This window comes from Gigantopelta aegis, chromosome 13 (genome assembly GCF_016097555.1).
Source record: "Gigantopelta aegis isolate Gae_Host chromosome 13, Gae_host_genome, whole genome shotgun sequence".
NCBI classification, from domain to species: domain Eukaryota; kingdom Metazoa; phylum Mollusca; class Gastropoda; order Neomphalida; family Peltospiridae; genus Gigantopelta; species Gigantopelta aegis.
Genome location: NC_054711.1, coordinates 41266604 through 41290555, shown reverse-complemented (window position 1 = coordinate 41290555; position 23952 = coordinate 41266604). Strand labels below are relative to the sequence as shown.

The 23952-nt window shown below is 39.9% G+C and overlaps 1 protein-coding gene across 3 annotated transcripts in view; it reads left to right on the top strand.

The window, feature by feature from the left end:
• Window positions 1–22318, top strand: part of LOC121387518 (band 3 anion transport protein-like) — a 166164-nt gene extending 143846 nt beyond the window's left edge. For all 3 annotated transcript variants that reach the window (XM_041518663.1, XM_041518664.1, XM_041518662.1), the window contains 11 exons: window positions 220–412; window positions 1666–1878; window positions 5864–6012; window positions 9311–9505; window positions 11439–11735; window positions 12803–12892; window positions 13755–13921; window positions 15077–15330; window positions 16463–16632; window positions 20048–20221; window positions 20740–22318. In XM_041518663.1, the coding sequence (XP_041374597.1) occupies window positions 220–412; window positions 1666–1878; window positions 5864–6012; window positions 9311–9505; window positions 11439–11735; window positions 12803–12892; window positions 13755–13921; window positions 15077–15330; window positions 16463–16632; window positions 20048–20221; window positions 20740–20820 (1983 nt within the window). In that variant the 3' untranslated portion in view covers window positions 20821–22318. The remainder of the gene's footprint in view (window positions 1–219; window positions 413–1665; window positions 1879–5863; window positions 6013–9310; window positions 9506–11438; window positions 11736–12802; window positions 12893–13754; window positions 13922–15076; window positions 15331–16462; window positions 16633–20047; window positions 20222–20739) is intronic.
• The last annotated feature ends 1634 nt before the right edge of the window (window positions 22319–23952 follow it).

The following is a 23952-nucleotide window of genomic DNA, read 5'->3' as shown; positions in this document are numbered from 1 at the left end:
ATTCAAGTACATCTTGGGATGGTGGAGTGTTATGTACCATAACTAGGTCACTGCGACCTACTTGACGGGCATATCGTGTACCTCACTGGTACTCTTGTGTCTTAGTTATTTTACGATGTGGCGTATAACTGTTGGTGTTCAGTGTGTGTTTTACTCTGATCTGTGTCTAATGGCTTGCTGGGTCTGCTGTTGTCGGTAGCACTTTCTCTTTTTCCTTAGTTGTTCCATGACGTGGCATACAAGGCACAGAGTCGGGAGGAGTTGCTGCACGCTATAAATGGTTTCCTTGACGACTCAATCGTGCTGCCCCCTGGAGACTGGGACCACAAGACCCTGCTGCCTATCATGGACATGGCTCGGAAACGCGCCAACGTCCGGCGCCGAGCACGGGTGAAGCAGGAAGAAAAGGAAGGTAATCTCTTGTCATCTGTTTACACGTCTGGGTTTTCTCTTTCATTAGCTGGACACACAAAACATGAGGCAGCCTTCTGCATCCACTTTTCTGTTAGGAGCCCGATGGTGCCTACCTCTGGGTTTTCTCTTTCATTAGCTGGACACACAAAACATGAGGCAGCCTTCTGCATCCACTTTTCTGTTAGGAGCCCGATGGTGCCGACCTCTGGGTTTTCTCTTTCATTAGCTGGACACACAAAACATGAGCAGCCTTCTGCATCCACTTTTCTGTTAGGAGCCCGATGGTGCCGACCTCTGGGTTTTCTCTTTCATTAGCTGGACACACAAAACATGAGGCAGCCCTCTGCATCCACTTTTCTGTTAGGAGCCTGATGGTGCCGACCTCTGGGTTTTCTCTTTCATTAGCTGGACACACAAAACATGAGGCAGCCCTCTGCATCCACTTTTCTGTTAGGAGCCAGATGGTGCCGACCTCTGGGTTTTCTCTTTCATTAGCTGGACACACAAAACATGAGGCAGCCGTCTGCATCCACTTTTCTGTTAGGAGCCCGATGGTGCCGACCTCTGGGTTTTCTCTTTCATTAGCTGGACACACAAAACATGAGGCAGCCGTCTGCATCCACTTTTCTGTTAGGAGCCCGATGGTGCCGACCTCTGGGTTTTCTCTTTCATTAGCTGGACACACAAAACATGAGGTAGCCCTCTGCATCCACTTTTCTGTTAGGAGCCCGATGGTGCCGACCTCTGGGTTTTCTCTTTCATTAGCTGGACACACAAAACATGAGGCAGCCCTCTGCATCCACTTTTCTGTTAGGAGCCCGATGGTGCCTACCTCTGGGTTTTCTCTTTCATTAGCTGGACACACAAAACATGAGGCAGCCCTCTGCATCCACTTTTCTGTTAGGAGCCCGATGGTGCCGACCTCTGGGTTTTTATATAGATATAGATAGAAGATGTTTTGCATATGCGACCAAATAAGTCTCTATCATTAGTTGGACAGTGGTAGAGCACCTGCATTAGGCATCCCTCCACATCCACTTTTCTGATGGTGCCTAGCTACCTCTGGGCTTTTATGTAGATAGTATCAAATGTTTTTGTAACCAAATCAGAAACATTGTTGCATATGTGACCGGCCTCAATGGCGCAGTGGTTAAGCCATAACACTACAGGCTGGTAGGTACAGGGTTCGCAGCCCGATGCATGATAATTTAACAAACACTGACAACCAGTTGTTGTGTTGTTTTCTCTCAGCTCTGCTACAGAAGGAGATAAAAGATAAAATCCCCATCGATCCTCTTCAACGAACGGGCCGCCTGTTCGGTGGACTGTGTAACGACGTGCGACGGCGATACCCACTGTACCTCAGCGACTTCAAGGACGCTCTCAACGGACAGAGCATGGCGGCTCTGGTGTTTATTTTCTTCGCCTGTCTGTCTCCGTGCATCGCCTTCGGAGGTTTACTAAGTAAGTACATAGTGACCCTGCGCCAGTGTGTTAATATCTGTGTATGTAAAAGTCAACCTCAACATATATATAGTATATAGATATTCGTACATCAATACATACTAGGCAGTGCCAGGTCTTCCCACTGTTTCATGCATGTAACCGGGATCGACTGCGTAACTTGTAGACCCCATGCATATAGTTGAGTTAAGAGCATCCTTTTTATGGATGTCTCAATAGCTCAAAAGGTATCGTGGCAAGTCTGCAAAGTTCCGGGCGATTCAGTGCCATAGGTTCGAGTCCCAGCAACGACACAGGAGAATTTGTGAGACCAGAAAGGATTTAATTATCACTTACGCCAGTGCGTAACAGTCAACCTCGACATGCATACAGTATATAGATATTTATACATCAGTACATAGTGACACACACATAGATTACATCACCAGCTTGTGTGTCATACTGATGTTACTACACATGTCACCATTCTTGTATTGATTGAGTGGGAGCGAGTATAATACATGAATCCTGACATGAGTTTTTCGTAAATCAGTACGACTCACACGTGAGTGTAATAATTTTTTTATTATCCGCATTATTATTACTATTATTATTATTATTATTACAGTGAAACCCCTCAATACCGGACATCCATGGGACAAAGTAAAATGTCCGGTTTTCAGAGGTGTCCGGTTTTCAGGGGTCTGCCTGGACGGAAATACCTTCCGTTCTCCATAAAATAGGGAAAGTGTTTTAAAACAAGAACAAGAAGAATATGTTGAAAAATGGTGCATTTATGAGCATTTAGAAAAATAAAAACATCCATGGGAGTAATATTGAATAAAAAATACATTAAAAAGTCCACAAATTGTCGATCAATCGATAAATCAGCCTACGTTGAGAAACGTATCCATCGATGTCTGTTGTCTTTCACATCTGTGTTTAACAATGGTTGCCTGCGTTAAACTTTCTAATTCCTGTACATGCAATAGGAAACGTTCATCTTTCTGTATTGCAAAGTCCTTTAAAATCTGAAGCATGTTCAACACGTCAGGATAGCTGAGATCGTTTCCCGGAACAGATACATCTTGTTCGGATTCGTTGTCGCTTCCGTCATTGGGTATTTCGTCCCCACGGAAGTTGGCCACTAGTTCTCTCTCCCACTCGTTTGTGCAGTCTTCAATCGGCACGTCATCGTCGAAGCTGGTCTAGATGTCAGTGTCCACGTCGGCAGTGACGAGTTCGCGTGCTAGTCGTGATAACGGAATGTCGTCGTCGTCATCGTAACACTCGTAACTTAATAAAGACATCTAACCCAAACCCGAACTCCGCTAATGTTAACCATAATTACAACACAATCAATGTGTTTACAGTAGTTAACTCCATACCAAACCTTGCGATCAGTCCTTTTAATTATTTATTGTCAAGTTGCTAATCTTGCCTGCTGAGCGGTACCTGTACTGTATGCAGCGGTGATTACACTGATAACAGCGATCTCGAGCATGCGCATATTGCACTAGCCATCGGTGTTCACAGACAGGTGGGCGCCATATTGATTGGTATCGGTTTGATCGTCCGGTTTTCAGGGGTAGGATTTACACTAAGTTGACACATTGGGACCGAATTGTTTGTCCGGTGTTCAGTTTAGAGGGGTTTCCGGTTTAGAGGGGTAAAATATAGTGTTAAAAGATGTGTAAATCACGGGACCGCGGAAAACGTCCGGTTTTGAGGGGATTCTGGTTTAGAGGGGGTCCGGTGTTGAGGGTTTTCACTGTATTACTATTATTATTATATTATTATTATTATTATTCTAAATGAATAACAAAGACAGTCTAGATAGGTTTCATCTCCGTCCGTCCGTCCGTCCGTCTATCTGTCTGTATGTATGTATGTATGTTTGTCCATCTGCATGTCTGTCTGTCTGTCTGTCCATCTGTCCCACTTATAGTTTTCCTGATGTTGTTTTCTGCAATGGCTCCTGATATTTTTTAGAAAGCCTTGAGATATTGAAATTTTGTATATAGCTTTATCATTTACTGTTACAGATCAAGTTTGACTTTCATGGCGATTTACCCATTTTTGACGGAGTTATTTTACAATGCCACAAGATAGTGATCTGACATTTGTGTTCAGCTTTATCATGATCTGTTACAGTCACGTTTCATGGCTATTTACCCATTTTTGTGAGAGTTATCATCCTTGAATTTAGGAAATATGAAATTTAGTTTTTCAGCCATTTGGGTGTTTTTGCAATGGCTAGATAGTGTATAACTTTATTATGTTCTATTACAAATTGGGTTTGACTTTTATTGTATTTGACCTATTTTTTTACAGTTATGATCCTTGAATTTACGAGATATGAAATTTTGTTTTCCGATCATTTTGGGTCTTTTTGCAATGGCTCAAAATATTGAGCTGAAATTTTGTGTATAACTTTAATTATTATGTTCTATTACAAATTGGGTTTGACTTTTATGGTATTTGACCCATTTTTGACCGTTATGATCCTTGAATTTACGAGATATGAAATTTTGTTTTCCGATCATTTTGGGTCTTTTTGCAATGGCTCAAAATATTGAGCTGAAATTTTGTGTATAACTTTAAATTATTATGTTCTATTACAAATTGGGTTTGACTTTTATGGCATTTTACCCATTTTTGACAGAGATATGGCCTTTGAACTTCGAAGATATGGAAAAAAATTGGGCCTGGTAGTGGACATGTATTGCTTTAGCAGTACTTACAGAATGCCTGTTATTGCCATATTATTATTTATTTTTTTTATTATGAATAACGAGGACCATCTTCAAACTTTTCAACCGCAACTATAAAGAGACGTCGAAATGACATCATATTTCACATGCAGTCTAGCTAGGAATGGGGAAGCAACATTATGTTATGTTGTCACTTAATTCCAAAAATTGCATCATTACACTTGTTATTACATGTGTGCTTGATATGATTTTTATTAACTTGGTTATGTTGAACCATGTGAATAATAAGTCTTGGTATTTTATAGATTACTGCATGAGCGGGTGTTCAATACGGAATTTATGAAACAAGTTTGGGAATTTTTTATTCCCCAAGCAAGAGCGAGGGGTATAAAACAAATTCCAAACGAGTTTCATAAATTTTGTATGGTACTACCACGAGTGTTATAATTTATTTATTATCCACAAAGTGTGCTTTATAACAAATGTTAAATATGATTGTAATTGCTTCACAGTCGATGTTAATAACATTTAGTGATGTCAATTACAATAATGTGGAATGATGTCAATATCATAGCTGTGACTCTCGCAAGCTTGCAGCTGCTATAGCAACTATAGTTTACCTCAGAAGTCTGCTATATCAGTTTTATTATGGCCCATGCCATAAAGATAGAATGAAAAAATATGACATTTATATAACTGTTTATTGTAGACCATATGGGTAATAAACTGTGCTATTACAGGTGAGAAGACGAAGGGCTACGTGGGCGTCACGGAGACGGTATGATACACGTCAGTGTGTTTTATTACAGGTGAGAAGACGAAGGGCTGCGTGGGCGTCACGGAGACGGTATTATACACGTCAGTGTGTTTTATTACAGGTGAGAAGACGAAGGGCTACGTGGGCGTCACGGAGACGGTGTGATACACGTCAGTGTGTTTTATTACAGGTGAGAAGACGAAGGGCTGCGTGGGCGTCACGAAGACGGTATTATACACGTCAGTGTGTTTTATTACAGGTGAGAAGACGAAGGGCTACGTGGGCGTCACTGAGATGGTGTTATACACATCAGTGTGTTTTATTACAGGTGAGAAGACGAAGGGCTACGTGGGTGTCACGGAGACGGTATTATACACGTCAGTGTGTTTTATTACAGGTGAGAAGACGAAGGGCTACGTGGGCGTCACGGAGACGGTGTTATACACGTCAGTGTGTTTTATTACAGGTGAGAAGACGAAGGGCTACGTGGGTGTCACGGAGACGGTATTGTACACATCAGTGTGTTTTATTACAGGTGAGAAGACGAAGGGCTACATGGGCGTCACGGAGACGATGCTGAGCACCTCGTTGTGTGGGATTATCTTCGGACTGTTCAGTGGTCAGCCTCTTCTCATTGTCGGTGCCACCGGACCTGTCCTCGTCTTCGAGCAGTCCCTTTTCAAGGTAAAATAAAGCTTTCTTTGACTCAAATACAAGAACAACCTATCTAGGGTAACTGCAAAATAACACATCTTTGACTCATATACAAGAGTAACTTATCTAGGGTAACTGCAAAATAAAGCTTTCTTTGACTCAAATACAAGAATAACCTATCTAGGGTAACTGCAAAATAAAGCTTTCTTTGACTCAAATACAAGATTAACCTATCTAGGGTAACTGCAAAATAAAACTTTGACTCGAATACAACGTGTCTAAGGTAAATAAAACTTCAAAAGAAACAGACCTGTCAACCCTCCCAGATTTCGAGGGCGACTCCCGATATTTGATAAGTCTCCCGTGAGAAAAACGTTTCTCCTGGTTAATCCTTATTTTCTAAGCATAAAAAAAAATTCAAGCTACTGTGGCTGTGTATTGACATTCAGTGTTGCCATATATAAAACTATCCAATTTAGTCCTAATAATGCCTCTGACTTGTTCAGTGTCTTCCCACTAGATTACAGTATGCAGAGTTCTATGTCAAAATCATTTCATTTTCATTTCAACTTATTTTCGTGCTTATATTCAATTAAGGTTCAAGCACACTATCCTGGGCACACACCTCAGCTATCTGGGCTGTCTGTCCAGGACAGTGGGTTAGTTGTTAGTTGGTTAGTGGTTAGTGAGAAAGAGAAGAGGGTGTAATGGCCTTACACCTACCCACTGAGCCCTTAAGAACTCGCTCTGGGTTGGAGCCGGTACGGGGCTGCGAACCCTGTACCTACCAGCCTGTAGTCCGATGGCTTAACCACGATGCATGCAACCGAGGCCGGTGTCAAAATCAAATGTCAAAGCAAGACAACGAAAAGACCAATTAGCTATATAAACAATACGTGTACCAGTTAGATTTGTAGGTTTGTGCAGTAAAATGTTGGTAACAAGAATACATGTACACTTCAAGGGATTATTTTCGTACAATTAATAAATATTGTGTTAAACATAAAATTACTCACGGAAATGGGTATATAATTCCAGTATATTTCACATGATGTCAGCAATGAGCGTTTACTTATGATTAGTGGAAATACGATGTTTATTGCAATAATTTTAAATAAGTACCACACCACTACCTCATTATAGTAAAAACTGAATATTCATTTATAAGATTTATATAAATTTGTCTTAGGTCTACTGATGATGCAATGTGACCTGTAAGTGTAATACTGTAAATGTACTAATTAATGTTTAAATTTCTTTTTAGTGTTCTTAACATTTTTGAATAAAAGTTATTTTTTAAAATATGTGTTGAATCATAATAATATTTAAACTTTAAAAAAAATATATATATATATAAAAAAAATTTCAATTACTTATTTTTTTAATTTTTATTGCCAAGATCTAAAGTTGACACATATACATGACATTATGTAGTGTTCATATAACTTACTGTAATATTTTTTAAAAACTTGTGTTAAATCGTGTGCATTTAAAAAATCTCCTGCTTTTTGACAAAATCTCCTGTTTTTAATTCAACACACACCTCCTGCTTTCTCTTTACTAAACGTTGACAGGTCTGAAAATAAAACTTCTTTGACTTGCATAGAAGGTGTTGCTAAGATAAGTTCAAAATAAAACTTCTTTGACTTGCATAGAAGGTATCTCTAAGATAACTTCAAAATAAAACTTCTTTGACTTGCATAGAAGGTATCTCTAAGATAACTTCAAAGTAAAACTTCTTTGACTTGCATAGAAGGTATCTCTAAGATAACTTCAAAGTAAAACTTCTTTGACTTGCATAGAAGGTATCTCTAAGATAACTTCAAAGTAAAACTTCTTTGACTTGCATAGAAGGTATCTCTAAGATAACTTCAAAGTAAAACTTCTTTGACTTGCATAGAAGGTATCTCTAAGATAACTTCAAAGTAAAACTTCTTTGACTTGCATAGAAGGTATCTCTAAGATAACTTCAAAGTAAAACTTCTTTGACTTGCATAGAAGGTATCTCTAAGATAACTTCAAAGTAAAACTTCTTTGACTTGCATAGACGGTATCTCTAAGATAACTTCAAAGTAAAACTTCTTTGACTTGCATAGAAGGTATCTCTAAGATAACTTCAAAGTAAAACTTCTTTGACTTGCATAGACGGTATCTCTAAGATAACTTCAAAGTAAAACTTCTTTGACTTGCATAGAAGGTATCTCTAAGATAACTTCAAAATAAAACTTCCTTCTCTTGCATTGACGGTATCTCTAAGATAACTTCAAAGTAAAACTTCCTTCACTTGCATAGAAGGTATCTCTAAGATAACTTCAAAATAAAACTTCTTTGACTTCCATAGAAGGTATCTCTAAGATAACTTCAAAATAAAACTTCTTTGACTTCCATAGAAGGTATCTCTAAGATAACTTCAAAGTAAAACTTCTTTCACTTGCATAGAAGGTATCTCTAAGATAACTTCAAAGTAAAACTTCTTTCACTTACTGGTAGTACATACCACAGATAGTTACATACCAACACTTTTGATGACGTTTTTTCTCTGAAAATAAGTTTACATTGAGAGAATTCTTGTGGATTGCTGTCAAGAGAAACAGCATGGAATCTCATGGTAATAGTCCAAGTCTTTATCTCTTTGAATTGTTTGTATAGAGGATTCGTCACAAGTATTTTTTAATGTGGAAAATATCAACCGAGTCTGTGTTAATTGGTATTTGTTGAGCCTCTGCCGAGACAAATACTGATTAACTAGACGAGGTTGATATTTTACGTATGAAAAAACATGAGTAGCAAATTCTATTTATCCTATAACACTTCTAAAAAAAATTCATTTGATATTTAGTTGATCACAGTACTAAAGTCCCCTCCATCAGTAATATGACGTCATCACGATTAGCACAAATTAGTTTGACATTGTGCATGTCTTGTTGTTTCATTTTCCATATATGGTCACTCATGTGATACAGAATATGTATGCTAGTTGCGTTGTGCACATGAAAGTCGTGTATATGAGGTTATTTGAAGGTGGGTATTAGCGTAGTAAGGTTATTCTAGCCTTGGACAGCAAATGAAATCTTATGAAAACATTAGCTCAGGTATACAGGTTTTGATGGCTTGTAAATAAATGACCCATTGACAGCAACGCAATCATTATCACCTAGAGATCTTGCAAATTTGCATATACATATACCTATGCATTTGTGTACAATTATTACACAGGTTAATACACTAAATTATCACATGGTTTATGACCTGGATATTATGGCTTCGTTATAGGATAAATATATCTATAAATACATATTAATACAAACTGTGCTAAATTTACTTTCAGTTCTGTGATTCTAATGGAATGGAGTTTTTACCGTTCCGTTGTTGGATTGGAATGTGGGTGTGTCTCATCTCTATAGCAACAGTTGCTATAGAAGGCAGTTTTCTTATTCGATATGTGACCCGTTTCACGGAGGAAATATTTGCTATTCTCATTTCCTTGATATTCATATACGAAGTGATCAAGAAACTGGATGAGGTAAGCTAGGTTCTGACAATTTGGTTGTAGAATTTATTGTAATTCAGTTTATGTAATTCAGTTTATGTAATTCAGTTTATGTTGGGACGGGACATAGCCCAGTGGTAAAGAGTTCACCTGGGGTCATGTCTGTCTAGGGACGTAGCCCAGTGGTAAAGAGTTCACCTGGGGTGATGTTGGGACGGGACGTAGGCCAGTGGTAAAGAGTTCACCTGGGGTGATGTTGGGACGGGACGTAGCCCAGTGGTAAAGAGTTCACCTGGGGTGATGTTGGGACGGGACGTAGCCCAGTGGTAGAGTTCACCTGGGGTGATGTTGGGACGGGACGTAGCCTAGTGGTAAAGAGTTCACCTGGGTTGATGTTGGGACGGGATGTAGCCCAGTGGTAAAGAGGTCACCTGGGGTGATGTTGGGACGGGACGTAACCCAGTGGTAAAGAGTTCACCTGGGGTGATGTTGGGACGGGACGTAACCCAGTTGGAAAGAGTTCACCTGGGGTCATGTCTGTCTAGGGACGTAGCCCAGTGGTAAAGAGTTCACCTGGGGTGATGTTGGGATGGGACGTAGCCCAGTGGTAAAGAGTTCACCTGGGGTGATGTTGGGACGGGACGTAGCCCAGTGGTAAAGAGTTCACCTGGGGTGATGTTGGGACGAGACGTAGCCCAGTGGTAAAGAGTTCACCTGGGGTGATGTCTGTCTAGGGACGTAGCCCAGTGGTAAAGAGTTCACCTGTGGTGATGTTGGGACGGGACGTAGCCCAGTGGTAAAGAGTTCACCTGGGGTGATGTTGGGACGGGACGTAGCCCAGTGGTAAAGAGTTCACCTGGGGTGATGTTGGGACGGGACGTAGCCCAGTGGTAAAGAGTTCACCTGGGGTGATGTTGGGACGGGACGTAGCCCAGTGGTAAAGAGTTCACCTGGGGTGATGTCTGTCTAGGGACATAGCCCAGTGGTAAAGAGTTCACCTGGGGTGATGTTGGGACGGGACGTAGCCCAGTGGTAAAGAGTTCACCTGGGGTGATGTCTGTCTAGGGACGTAGCCCAGTGGTAAAGAGTTCACCTGGGGTGATGTTGGGACGGGACGTAACCCAGTGGTAAAGAGTTCACCTGGGGTGATGTTGGGACGGGACGTAGCCCAGTGGTGAAGAGTTCACCTGGGGTGATGTCTGTCTAGGGACATAGCCCAGTGGTGAAGAGTTCACCTGGGGTGATGTCTGTCTAGGGATGTAGCCCAGTGGTGAAGAGTTCACCCGGGGTGATGTTGGGACGGGACGTAGCCCAGTGGTGAAGAGTTCACCCGGGGTGATGTTGGGACGGGACGTAGCCCAGTGGTGAAGAGTTCACCCGGGGTGATGTTGGGACGGGACGTAGCCCAGTGGTGAAGAGTTCACCCGGGGTGATGTTGGGACGGGACGTAGCCCAGTGGTGAAGAGTTCACCCGGGGTGATGTTGGGACGGGACGTAGCCCAGTGGTAAAGAGTTCACCTGGGGTGATGTCTGTCTAAAATCAATCCCCATCATTCGGTTCATTGGAGTATTTCTCATTCCAGCCGGCTATAGTGCACCACAACTGGTACATCAAAGGCCATGGTATGTGCTATCCTGGCTGTAGGATGGTGCATATAAAAGATCCCTTTCTGCTAATCGAAAAAAGTAGCCCATGAAGTTGAGACAGCGGGTTTCCTCTCTCTCAATATCTGTGTGGTTCATAAACATATGTCCGACCCATATAACCGTAAATAAACATTCATTCATTAATTTATTCCAGACATTTGGTTTGATACCCAGTAGCCAGTGTATTTTTCGTGCTGGGGTGTCGTTATAAACATTCATTTTCTTCATTAATTAATTCCAGACATTTGGTCTAACCCAATAGCCGGTGTATTTTTCATGCTGGGGTGTTGTTAAACATTCATTCATTGATTAATTCCAGACATTCGAAGATCATCCACTGAAAGAATTTTACTGCATGCCAAACGATTCCGCCTTTGCCCCTGCTCACGGGAATGGATTAGGTAACCATAGCAACCTGTACAGTATTGACTCGTCCAATGACAGCTCGGTGACTGTGACGAATATTTCTGGTTCTGGATCGGCCGACGTGGACGGCGTTTCTCACGAGATAGAGCGACCGAACACGGCTTTACTCTCCACCATTCTGACCGTCGGCACATTCCTCATCGCTTACTTTCTCAGAGTCTTCAGAAACAGCAAGTTTCTAGGAAGAAGTGTGAGAAAATGTTTTAGTTATCATTTTTATCATGTTCTAAGAATTGTCTCGTATTACTACGGTAACCCTGTTTTCAGAAACAGCAAGTTTCTAGGAAGAAGTGTGAGAAAATGTTTTAGTTATCATTTTTATCACGTTCTAAGAATTGTCTCGTGAGAAAATGTTTTAATTCTCGGAAATAGCATTTTAGTACTTAATTCTCCATACTATTCCCATTAAGAATTGTCACATATTACTACGGTAACTGTGTTTTCTGAAACAGCAAGTTTCTAGGAAGAATTAGTGCAATAAAATGTTTTAGTTATCATTTTTATCACGTTCTAAGAATTGTCACATATTACTATGGTAATCGTGTTTTCAAAACAGCAATTTTTTTAGGTAGAAGTGTAAGAGAATTTTTTAATTATTGTTTTCATCATGTTCTTTACTTGTCACACATTACTACTGTGTCTTCAAAAACAGATACTTTTTTAGGAAAAAGTGTAAGAATATGTATCAGTTATCATTTTTATTACGTTCTTTGTCACATATTACTACTGTGGTTATTTAAACAATTTTTAGGAAGAAGTGTAAGAGAATATTTTAATTATTATTTTTGTCATTTTCTTTAATTGTCACATATTAGTACTGTGTCTTCGAAAACAGCAAATGTTTAGGGAAAATTGTAAGTGAATATTTCAGTTATCATTTTCAATCATGATCCTTTTCACACAATACACTGAAACCTGTCTAAACCAGATAACCCTGGGGACCTACTATTTATCTGATTTAGACAGGATTTGGAGTTTAGAGGGTCGCGTTTTAGTATTAGACAATTCAGGACCATGAATCTTGGCCAGTTTTGACAGGATTCCGGTTTGTTCAGTGTCCGGTTTACACAGGTTTCACTGTACTTCCATATCTTTGTGGGATAAAAGATAACATTACTGCTAATTAAAGAGTACCGCAAGGTGTTTCCTCTCTCATTATCTGTGTAGTTCTTTACCATAATATTATGTCCAATGACGTATAACTAATTAAACGTGTTGAGCGTATCAGGAAAATATTTATTTATTTCTGTCTTTTAGGCAAGAAGAGCATTGGGTGATTTTGGGATTCTGATTGCAATCGTCGCCATGGTTCTACTAGACTACCTCCTCAAGCATACCTATACCCAGGTGAATTTTTTTACAATGTTAATGGATGTTATACGACATGTATTATACATGTATTACATGCGTTATGTTAAATATATCCTTAATATACAGATGTTATATGACGTGTATTATATTACATGCGTTATGTTAAATATATCCTTAATATACAGATTTTATACGACGTGTATTATATTACATGTGTTATGTTAAATATATCCTTAATATACAGATGTTATACGACGTGTATTATATTACATGTGTTATGTTAAATATATCCTAAATATACAGATTTTATACAACGTGTATTATATTACATGTGTTATGTTAAATATATCCTTAATTAAGATGTTGACCGGCCTCGGTGGCGTCGTGGCAGGCCATCGGTCTACAGGCTGGTAGGTACTGGGTTCGGATCCCAGTCGAGGCATGGAATTTTTAATCCAGATACCGACTCCAAACTCTGAGTGAGTGCTCCGCAAGGCTCATTGGGTAGGTGTAAACCACTTGCACCAACCAGTGATCCATAACTGGTTCAACAAAGGCCATGGTTTGTGCTATCCTGCCTGTGGGAAGAGCAAATAAAAGATCCCTTGCTGCCTGTCGTAAAAGAGTAGCCTATGTGGCGACAGCGGGTTTCCTCTAAAAAAATCTGTGTGGTCCTTAACCATATGTCTGACGCCATATAACCGTAAATAAAATGTGTTGAGTGTGTCGTTAAATAAAACACTTCTTTCTTTTCTTAATTAAGATGTTAGTCAACGAGTATATATTATTGGTTCATGTAAAATATTTCACAAGATTTTTATTTAAGAGAGACTTATTTTCACAAACTGGTTCACATAAAATATTTCCCAGATTTTTAATTGAGAGAGACGTGTTTCAGAAACTGGAGGTTCCGGACAACTTGAGCCCAACGTCTCCAAACAAGCGCGGCTGGTTCATCAACCCGATGGGGATGAACAAACCGATGGAGATCTGGATCATCTTCGCAGCCATTATCCCAGCCTTCCTCATCTTCATCCTCCTCTTCATGGAGGTGCAGATCACAGAGTGAGTATCTTCTCTCTTCTCTTCATGGAGGTGCAGATCACAGAGTGAGTATCTTCTCTCTTCTCTTCATGGAGGTGCAGATCACAGAGTGAGTATCTTCTCTCTTCTCTTCATGGAGGTGCAGATCACAGAGTGAGTATCTTCTCTCTTCTCTTCATGGAGGTGCAGATCACAGAGTGAGTATCTTCCTTCTCTTCAGTGAGGTGCAGATCGCAGAGTGAGTATCTTCCTTCTCTTCATGGAGGTGCAGATCACAGAGTGAGTATCTTCCTTCTCTTCAGTGAGGTGCAGATCGCAGAGTGAGTATTTTCCTTCTCTTCATGGAGGTGCAGATCACAGAGTGAGTATCTTCCTTCTCTTCAGTGAGGTGCAGATCACAGAGTGAGTATCTTCTCTCTTCTCTTCATGGAGGTGCAGATCAGAGAGTGAGTATCTTCCTTCTCTTCATGGAGGTGCAGATCACAGAGTGAGTATCTTCCTTCTCTTCAGTGAGGTGCACATCACAGAGTGAGTATCTTCTCTCTTCTCTTCATGGAGGTGCAGATCAGAGAGGGCTTCTCTCACATGGAGGTGCAGATCACAGAGTGAGTATCTTCCTTCTCTTCATGAAGGTGCAGATCACAGAGTGAGTATCTTCTCTCTTCTCTTCATGGAGGTGCAGATCACAGAGTGAGTATCTTCTCTCTTCTCTTCATGGAGGTGCAGATCACAGAGTGAGTATCTTCTCTCTTCTCTTCATGGAGGTGCAGATCACAGAGTGAGTATCTTCTCTCTTCTCTTCATGGAGGTGCAGATCACAGAGTGAGTATCTTCCTTGTCTTCAGTGAGGTGCAGATCACAGAGTGAGTATCTTCCTTCTCTTCATGGAGGTGCAGATCACAGAGTGAGTATCTTCTCTCTTCTCTTCATGGAGGTGCAGATCACAGAGTGAGTATCAGAGAGAGAAAGAGAGAGAAAGGGATAGAGAGAGAGGTGAAGAGAGAAAGAGGTGGAGAAAGGGATAGAGAGAAAAAGGGATAGAGAGAGAAAAAGGGGAAACCATTGCTACCATTTATTCTACTTCTATCGAAAAATATCAAGCAATATTTTTTATAGACAGGACAGTACTTACCACAGCCATTGATGTACACAGAACAAGTTTATTTCATCTTTCAGAATGATTTTAAACAAGAAGGACCGAAAGCTGAAGAAGGGGTCCGGCTTCCATCTTGATCAGTTTATAATGGGGCTGCTGGCATTCGTATGTGCATTGTTCGGCCTGCCGTGGATGTGTGCCGCGACAGTGAGGACGATCGCTCACGTGTCCGCGCTCAGCGTCATGAGTCGGACGCACGCGCCCGGAGAGAAACCCAAGCTACTCGGAGTCATTGAGCAGAGAGTCACCAACATCATGGTTAGCGTGTTGATAGGTGAGTCGAGGGAATATCACGGATACCGTAATGATAAACATCATGGTTAGTGTGTTGATAGGTGAGTCGAGGGAATATCATGAATACCGCAATGATAAACATCATGGTTAGTGTGTTGATAGGTGAGTCGAGGGAATACCGTGAATACCGTAATGATAAACATCACAGTTAGTGTGTTGATAGGTGAGTCGAGGGAATATCATGAATACCGTAATGATAAACATCACGGTTAGTGTGTTGATAGGTGAGTCGAGGGAATATCATGGATACCGCAATGATAAACATCATGGTTAGCGTCTTGATAGGTGAATCGAGGGAATACCGTAATGATAAACATCACAGTTAGTGTGTTGATAGGTGAGTCGAGGGAATATCACGGATACTGTAATGATAAACATCATGGTTAGTGTGTTGATAGGCGAGTCGAGGGAATATCACAAATCCCGGAATTATAAACATGACAGTTAGCGTGTTGATAGGTGAGTCGAGGGAATATCATGGATACTGTAATGATAAACATCAGTTAGTGTGTGTTGAATGATGAGTCGAGGGAATATCATGAATACCGTAATGATAAACATCACAGTTAGTGTGTTGATAGGTGAGTCAAGGGAATATGAATACCGCAATGAAAAACATGACAGTTAGTGTGTTGATAGGTGAGTTGAGGGAATATCATGAATACCGCAATGATAAACATCAGTTAGCATGTTGATAGTGAGTCAAGGGAATATCACGGATACCGATAAACATGTAGGTATGTCAGTGTTGCATGAGATGTCTTACCGTGTATAATCTGATCACACTGTTTGCTCTAAGTGTGTCGCTGGCGCTCGGTCCACTGCTGCGTGAGATTCCCATGGCCGTGTTGTTCGGTGTGTTCCCGTGTATGGTGTGTTCCCGTGTATGGTGTGTTCCCGTGTATTGTGTGTTCTCGTGTATAATCTGATCACACTGTTTGCTCTAAGTGTGTCGCTGGCGCTCGGTCCACTGCTGCGTGAGATTCCCATGGCCGTGTTGTTCGGTGTGTTCCCATGATGGTGTGTTCCCATGTATGGTGTGTTCCCGTGTATGGTGTGTTCCCTTGTATTGTGTGTTACCGTGTATAATCTGATCACACTGTTTACTCTAGGTGTGTCGCTGGCGCTCGGTCCACTGTTACGTGAGATTCCCATGGCCGTGTTGTTCGGTGTGTTCCTCTATCTCGGCATCTCGGCGATGAGTGGTGTTCAGATGTTCGAGAGAACCAAGCTGCTGCTGATGCCTGTCAAACATCACCCGACCGTCGGATACGTCAGGAGGGTGAGTAGATGTAGACTTTCTTTATCACTTCTTGATATGTAGACTTTCTTTATCACTTCTTGATATGTAGACTTTCTTTATCACTTCATGATATGTAGACTTTCTTTATCACTTCTTGATATGTAGACTTTCTTTATCACTTCATGATATGTAGACTTTCTTTATCACTTCTTGATATGTAGACTTTCTTTATCACTTCTTGATATGTAGACTTTCTTTATCACTTCTTGATATGGAGACTTTCTTTATCACTTCTTGATATGTAGACTTTCTTTATCACTTCATGATATGTAGATATGTAGACTTTCTTTATCACTTCATGATATGTAGACTTTCTTTATCACTTCTTGATATGTAGACTTTCTTTATCACTTCTTGATATGTAGACTTTCTTTATCACTTCTTGATATGTTGACTTTCTTTATCACTTCTTGATATGTTGACTTTCTTTATGACTTCATATGTAGACTTTCTTTATCACTTCATGATATGTAGACTTTCTTTATCACTTCATGATATGTAGACTTTCTTTATCACTTCATGATATATAGACTTTCTTTATCACTTCTTGATATGTAGACTTTCTTTATCACTTCATGATATGTAGACTTTCTTTATGACTTCATATGTAGACTTTATCACTTCATGATATGTAGACTTTCTTTATCACTTCATGATATGTAGACTTTCTTTATCACTTCATGATATGTAGACTTTCTTTATCACTTCATGATATATAGACTTTCTTTATCACTTCTTGATATGTAGACTTTCTTTATCACTTCATGATATGTAGACTTTCTTTATCACTTCATATGTAGACTTTATCACTTCATGATATGTAGACTTTCTTTATCACTTCATGATATATAGACTTTCTTTATCACTTCATGATATAGACTTTCTGTCACTTCATGATATGTAGACTTTCTGTGTCACTTCATGATATATAGACTTTCTTTATCACTTCATGATATGTAGACTTTCTTTATGACTTCATATGTAGACTTTCTTTATCACTTCATGATATGTAGACTTTCTGTCACTTCATGATATGTAGACTTTCTGTGTCACTTCATGATATGTAGACTTTCTGTGTTGCTTCATGATATTTAGACCTTCTCTATCACTTCATGGAATGTAGACCTGTGTTGCTTCACGAAATGTAGACATTCCATTCTGTTTTATTTCATGCTGTCGACTTTTTGTACAACTTCATGAAATTTAGACTGTAATTTTTTAAAATCTTATTTCCTGTATCTCTTTCTTAAATCTTGCAACTTTCTTTGTCAATTCACAAAAGGTACTTTCTGTGTACTTTCTGTGTACTTAATGACATATGTAAACTTTGTATTTTACTTTATGAACTGGACTTCATGTATTACTTCAAGAACTGTAAACTTTGTTCTTTTTTAATGAGACATTTTTTGTGACTGTAAGCATTCCATATTCAAAAATTGTAGATTTTCTGTTTCCTTGAATTACAGAATTTCTATTAGCACTTAGACTTTCTATACTACTTCCTGAATTATGTCTGGAAGATGAGTAAAGCTATATTTGATTATTGTTATATGTCAAGGAATATTTTAAGATAGTCTGCAGTGTTTCTGCCAGAAATAATTTTTTGGTTATGGTGCTATGGAATTGAATGCAACCACAGTCAACAGAGGGTATGGTGGAATTGAATGCAACCACAGTCAACAGAGGGTATGGTGGAATTGAATGCAACCACAGTCAACAGAGGGTATGGTGGAATTGAATGCAACCACAGTCAACAGAGGGTATGGGCTGTAGCGCAGAAAGAAAATGGGTTAAGTTTAGCGCCAGGGTTAAGAAAATCATACAATAATGATAAGAGTAAATTGTGAATCTTCAGCTGAGATTTATGCAAGTAAAAATTAATTTGCTGAAATTGCGTTTTGTTATTACTGACCATGTGTCAAATATAGGAGATGAATCTTGCGAGCTGTCATCCACCCTGATTGTTTTGTTATAACTGACCATGTGTTAAATATAGGAGATGAATCTTGCCAGCTGTCATCCACCCTGATTGTTTTGTTATAACTGACCATGTGTTAAATATAGGAGATGAATCTTGCGAGCTGTCATCCACCCTGATTGTTTTGTTATAACTGACCATGTGTTAAATATAGCAGATGAATCTTGCGAGCTGTCATCCACCCTGATTGTTTTGTTATAACTGACCATGTGTTAAATATAGGAGCTGAATCTTGCCAGCTGTCATCCACCCTGATTGTTTTGTTATAACTGACCATGTGTTAAATATAGGAGATGAATCTTGCCAGCTGTCATCCACCCTGATTGTTTTGTTATAACTGACCATGTGTTAAATATAGGAGATGAATCTTGCCAGCTGTCATCCACCCTGATTGTTTTGTTATAACTGACCATGTGTTAAATATAGGAGATGAATATAGTGAGCTGTCATCCACCCTGATTGTTTTGTTATAACTGACCATGTGTTAAATATAGGAGATGAATCTTGCGAGCTGCCATCCACCCTGATTGTTTTGTTATAACTGACCATGTGTTAAATATAGGAGATGAATATAGTGAGCTGTCATCCACCCTGGTTGTTTTAGTTTTCTTGCATGGAAATTTTCAGGGGAGGGGGTTAACCTGCAATCTCACTTCACATTAATTATCGTAATATAATTTAAACATGAAAGCATACCTACAGTTTTAATGAATTGTGTAACACATTTGTAATAGTTAGATAATAGAAAAATGTTTCTAGTCAATGATTCAATGATTAATAAATCAATTTCTTCTTGTGGTGTCTTTAAACAAAACAAATGTTTTGTTTTTGCTTTGTTTTGTGTGTTAATGTTCGCACGTACAAGGTTCAAACAACAAGGTTCGTACGTAAAAGGTTCGCACGTACAAGGTTCGCACGTATAAGGTTCAAACATACAAGGTTCGCACGTATAAGGTTCAAACGTACAAGGTTCGTACGTACAAGGTTCGTACGTACAAGGTTCGCACGTACAAGGTTCGCACGTACAAGGTTCGCACGTACAAGGTTCGCACGTACAAGGTTCAAACATACAAGGTTCGCACGTACAAGGTTCGCACGTACAAGGTTCAAACATACAAGGTTTGCACGTACAAGGTTCGCACGTACAAGGTTCAAACATACAAGGTCCGCACGTACAAGGTTCAAACATACAAGATGATTAATAAATCAATGTGTTCTAATGTTTGGTTTTTGCTGTGTTTTGTGTGTTAATGTTCGCACGTACAAGGTTCAAACATACAAGATGATTAATAAATCAATGTGTTCTAATGTTTGGTTTTTGCTTTGTTTTGTGTGTTAATGTCCGCACGTACAAGGTTCAAACATACAAGATGATTAATAAATCAATGTGTTCTAATGGTTTAAAACGTGTTTCAGGTTCGCACGTACAAGATGCACATCTTCACGATCTGTCAGCTGATCTGTCTCGTCATATTGTGGGTCGTCAAGTCAACCCATGCCGCTCTCGCCTTCCCCTTCCTCCTCATTCTACTCATCCCCCTACGACTCAAGTTGATAGCACGGTTCTACTCTCCAAGTGAACTACATGAGGTAAGTTTCATTCTACTCATACCCCTACGACTCAAGTTGATAGCACGCTTCTACTCTCCAAGTGAACTACATGAGGTGAGTTTCATTCTACTCGTCCCCCTACGACTAAAGTTGATAGCACGCTTCTACTCTCCAAGTGAACTACATGAGGTGAGTTTCATTCTACTCGTCCCCCTACGACTAAAGTTGATAGCACGGTTCTACTCTCCAAGTGAACTACATGAGGTGAGTTTCATTCTACTCATACCCCTACGACTCAAGTTGATAGCACGGTTCTACACTCAAAGTGAACAACATGAGGTGAGTTTTATTCAACACATTCTCCTATGACTCAATTTGATAGTGCGATTCTACTCTCCAAGTAAACTACACGAGGTGAGTTCTACTCGTACCCCTACGACTCAAGTTTTTTATCCAGTAAGGCTTTCTCATTGTTGTAAAGTAAACACATTCTGTTTTTTATCTAGTAACACATTCTCATTGTTGTAAAGTAAACACATTCTGGGTTTTTTCTTCAGCTGGATAAAGAAGAAGAAGATTCAGACTTGGATGATGAAGAAGAACCTGATTTCTATGAACAGGCTCACATGCCAATATAGACAATATGTACATGTATGAACAAGTTCACATGCTAATATAGACTATGTATGAACAAGTTCACATGCTAATATAGACTATGTATGAAGAAGTTCACATGCCAATATAGACATTTCTGTGAACAGGCTCACAAGCCAATATAAACATTTCTATGAACAGGCTCACAAGCCAATATAGACATTTCTGTGAACAGGCTCACAAGCCAATATAGACATTTCTGTGAACAGGCTCACAAGCCAATATAGACATTTCTGTGAACAGGCTCACAAGCCAATATAAACATTTCTGTGAACAGGCTCACAAGCCAATATAGACATTTCTGTGAACAGGCTCACAAGCCAATATAAACATTTCTGTGAACAGGCTCACAAGCCAATATAAACATTTCTGTGAACAGGTTCATACAAAATTATGGATATTTTAATGTATGACCAGGCTCACCCAGATTGTCAGAGCATTCAGTTGAATGACTGCCGCTTTCATTGATGTTTAGAAAGAATGACCGTTTCCAAACAGTGATATTGTACAGTATACACTGTGGAAATATTTCTCTACCTGTTGGATATACACACGGTATACACTGTGGAAATATTTCTCTACCTGTTGGATACACACGGTATACACTGTGGAAATATTTCTCTACCTGTTGGATACACACGGTATACACTGTGGAAATATTTCTCTACCTGTTGGATACACACGGTATACACTGTGGAAATATTTCTCTACCTGTTGGATACACCGATGAACAGCCCCAGCTGGGTTTCTGAAGACCAAAAGGTGAAATTGTCATCGATGGTGGTTTGTCATAGCGATGGAAACACGGTGAGATGTGCAGGGCGTTTCTAACATGTTTCTATCATCTTGCTGAACGGAACTTCTTGGGGAAAACAAATAATAAAGACTCACGTCGTCATGGGCGTGGACTATTCGGTCTCTTTGTTGCATTGGTGATAAGTCACTGAGGAAAGAAATATAACAATTATAGCTGGAAAATGCATTCATACTGACGTCATGAATGTTTTGACTGCTCTGTGTTGCCATGGTGACAACTCGTTGAGAAAAGGAAAATAATAACCTGCATTCTTGCCCAATATCATGAATGTTTTGACTTCCCTTAGGAATTAGACCAAGATGAATTATGAGAGAGACACAACTCAAGTTATCAGAGATGTGGAATATTTCGTCCGTTTGTTGCCATGGTGACAAGTCTGTGTGTTATGATCATCATGCAATGTTTTGATGTTTTCTATTTGAAAACAGAACTATGTGTCTATTTTTCTTTTATTACAAATACATGAGATAAAAAAAAAACAAGTAGGCTTGCAATCGTAAGTAATGAGACAGTATCAAAATCATGTTTTGTTAAGCATCATGTTTTGTTAAGCATATCACCGCTGCACTTGTTTAATATTTGCAGTTGACAGTGTTGATAATACATGTACGGTACATTGGTTGAGTTTACGTAAAACACTAAAAAAAAATTGATGCCGTACCTAATGTCCTATGTGTTAAGTATGTTTTGTATCCCTGACAAGCGATTGTGTGTGTGTATATGAGGGGTTACTGGATGGTTCTCGGTCTTCCAACTAGGATGGACACTCTATATTGTGTATATGGCTCAATGGCTGCCTGTCACTTTCAACATGGTCGTGTTGGAGCTCTGTCACTTTCAACATGGTCGTGTTGGAGCTCTGTCACTTTCAACATGGTCGTGTTGGAGCTCTGTCACTTTCAACATGGTCATGTTGAAGCTCTGCTCTGCTCACTTCTGTCAGTGGTGAAGGATAAAGAACTCTTTAACTGAAGAAATTACATCATTATCAGCTGCTGTAATCCCTTTTAGCTAACTCCTATTCAGGTTAGGAAGTCAGATGGTGTTAGATCTGGGGAATATAGCATGTTCATTGTCTTGATAAAACGGCAAACGTTTCATGAAGCCTATGTCGTAGACAGCACTGTCATCAGGATGTTTCTGAATATATGTACAAGCTGGTTAACTATTGGCTCGGCATAATCATGTCCTGCACCAGCTGCCTTTCAAGTTAGACCAAGAACTGTCATCAGGATGTTTCTGAATTCTTTCTTGGGAGACGCTTGCTTCACTATATGAACAAGGCGGTTAACCCAGGACTTCTAGATTATGGTAGCCCCACTCCCATGGCTAGTGATATTCAGTGTTGGGCGCTAGTAAATAACTACTATAACTAGTCCGACGGCTAGTGGGAAAAAAACCCTTGCCAAATGCTGCATTTAAGTCTTATTTTGTAAATATGAATATCCTGCCCTCTCTTCCCACGCCCAATCTAAGAGATTTTAAGCTCTGTCTTCATCTTTAGGTGACATATCTGATTATTACTAGTTGTTAGTAAAATTGTCTTGATTTAAAGTAGGGCTAGTGAATTTTTAATCATTGCTAGTAAATGTTTAAAATCACTGATCCCATTGCTAGTTGATATTTATAAAATTTTAGAAGCCCTGGTTAACCATCGGCCCTGCATAATCATGTCCTGCACCAGCTGCCATCCAAGTTAGACCAAGAACTGTCATCAGGATGTTTCTGAATTCTTTCTTGGGAGACGCTTGCGTACAAGGCGGTTAACCATCGGCACTGCATAATCATGTCCTGCACCAGCTGCCATCCAAGTTAGACCAAGAACTGTCATCAGGATGTTTCTGAATTCTTTCTTGGGAGACGCTTGCGTACAAGGCGGTTAACCATCGGCCCTGCATAATCATGTCCTGCACCAGCTGCCATCCAAGTTAGACCAAGAACTGTCATCAGGATGTTTCTGAATTCTTTCTTGGGAGACGCTTGCGTACAAGGCGGTTAACCATCGGCACTGCATAATCATGTCCTGCACCAGCTGCCATCCAAGTTAGACCAAGAACTGTCATCAGGATGTTTCTGAATTCTTTCTTGGGAGACGCTTGCGTACAAGGCGGTTAACCATCGGCCCTGCATAATCATGTCCTGCACCAGCTGCCATCCAAGTTAGACCAAGAACTGTCATCAGGATGTTTCTGAATTCTTTCTTGGGAGACGCTTGCGTACAAGGCGGTTAACCATCGGCACTGCATAATCATGTCCTGCACCAGCTGCCATCCAAGTTAGACCAAGAACTGTCATCAGG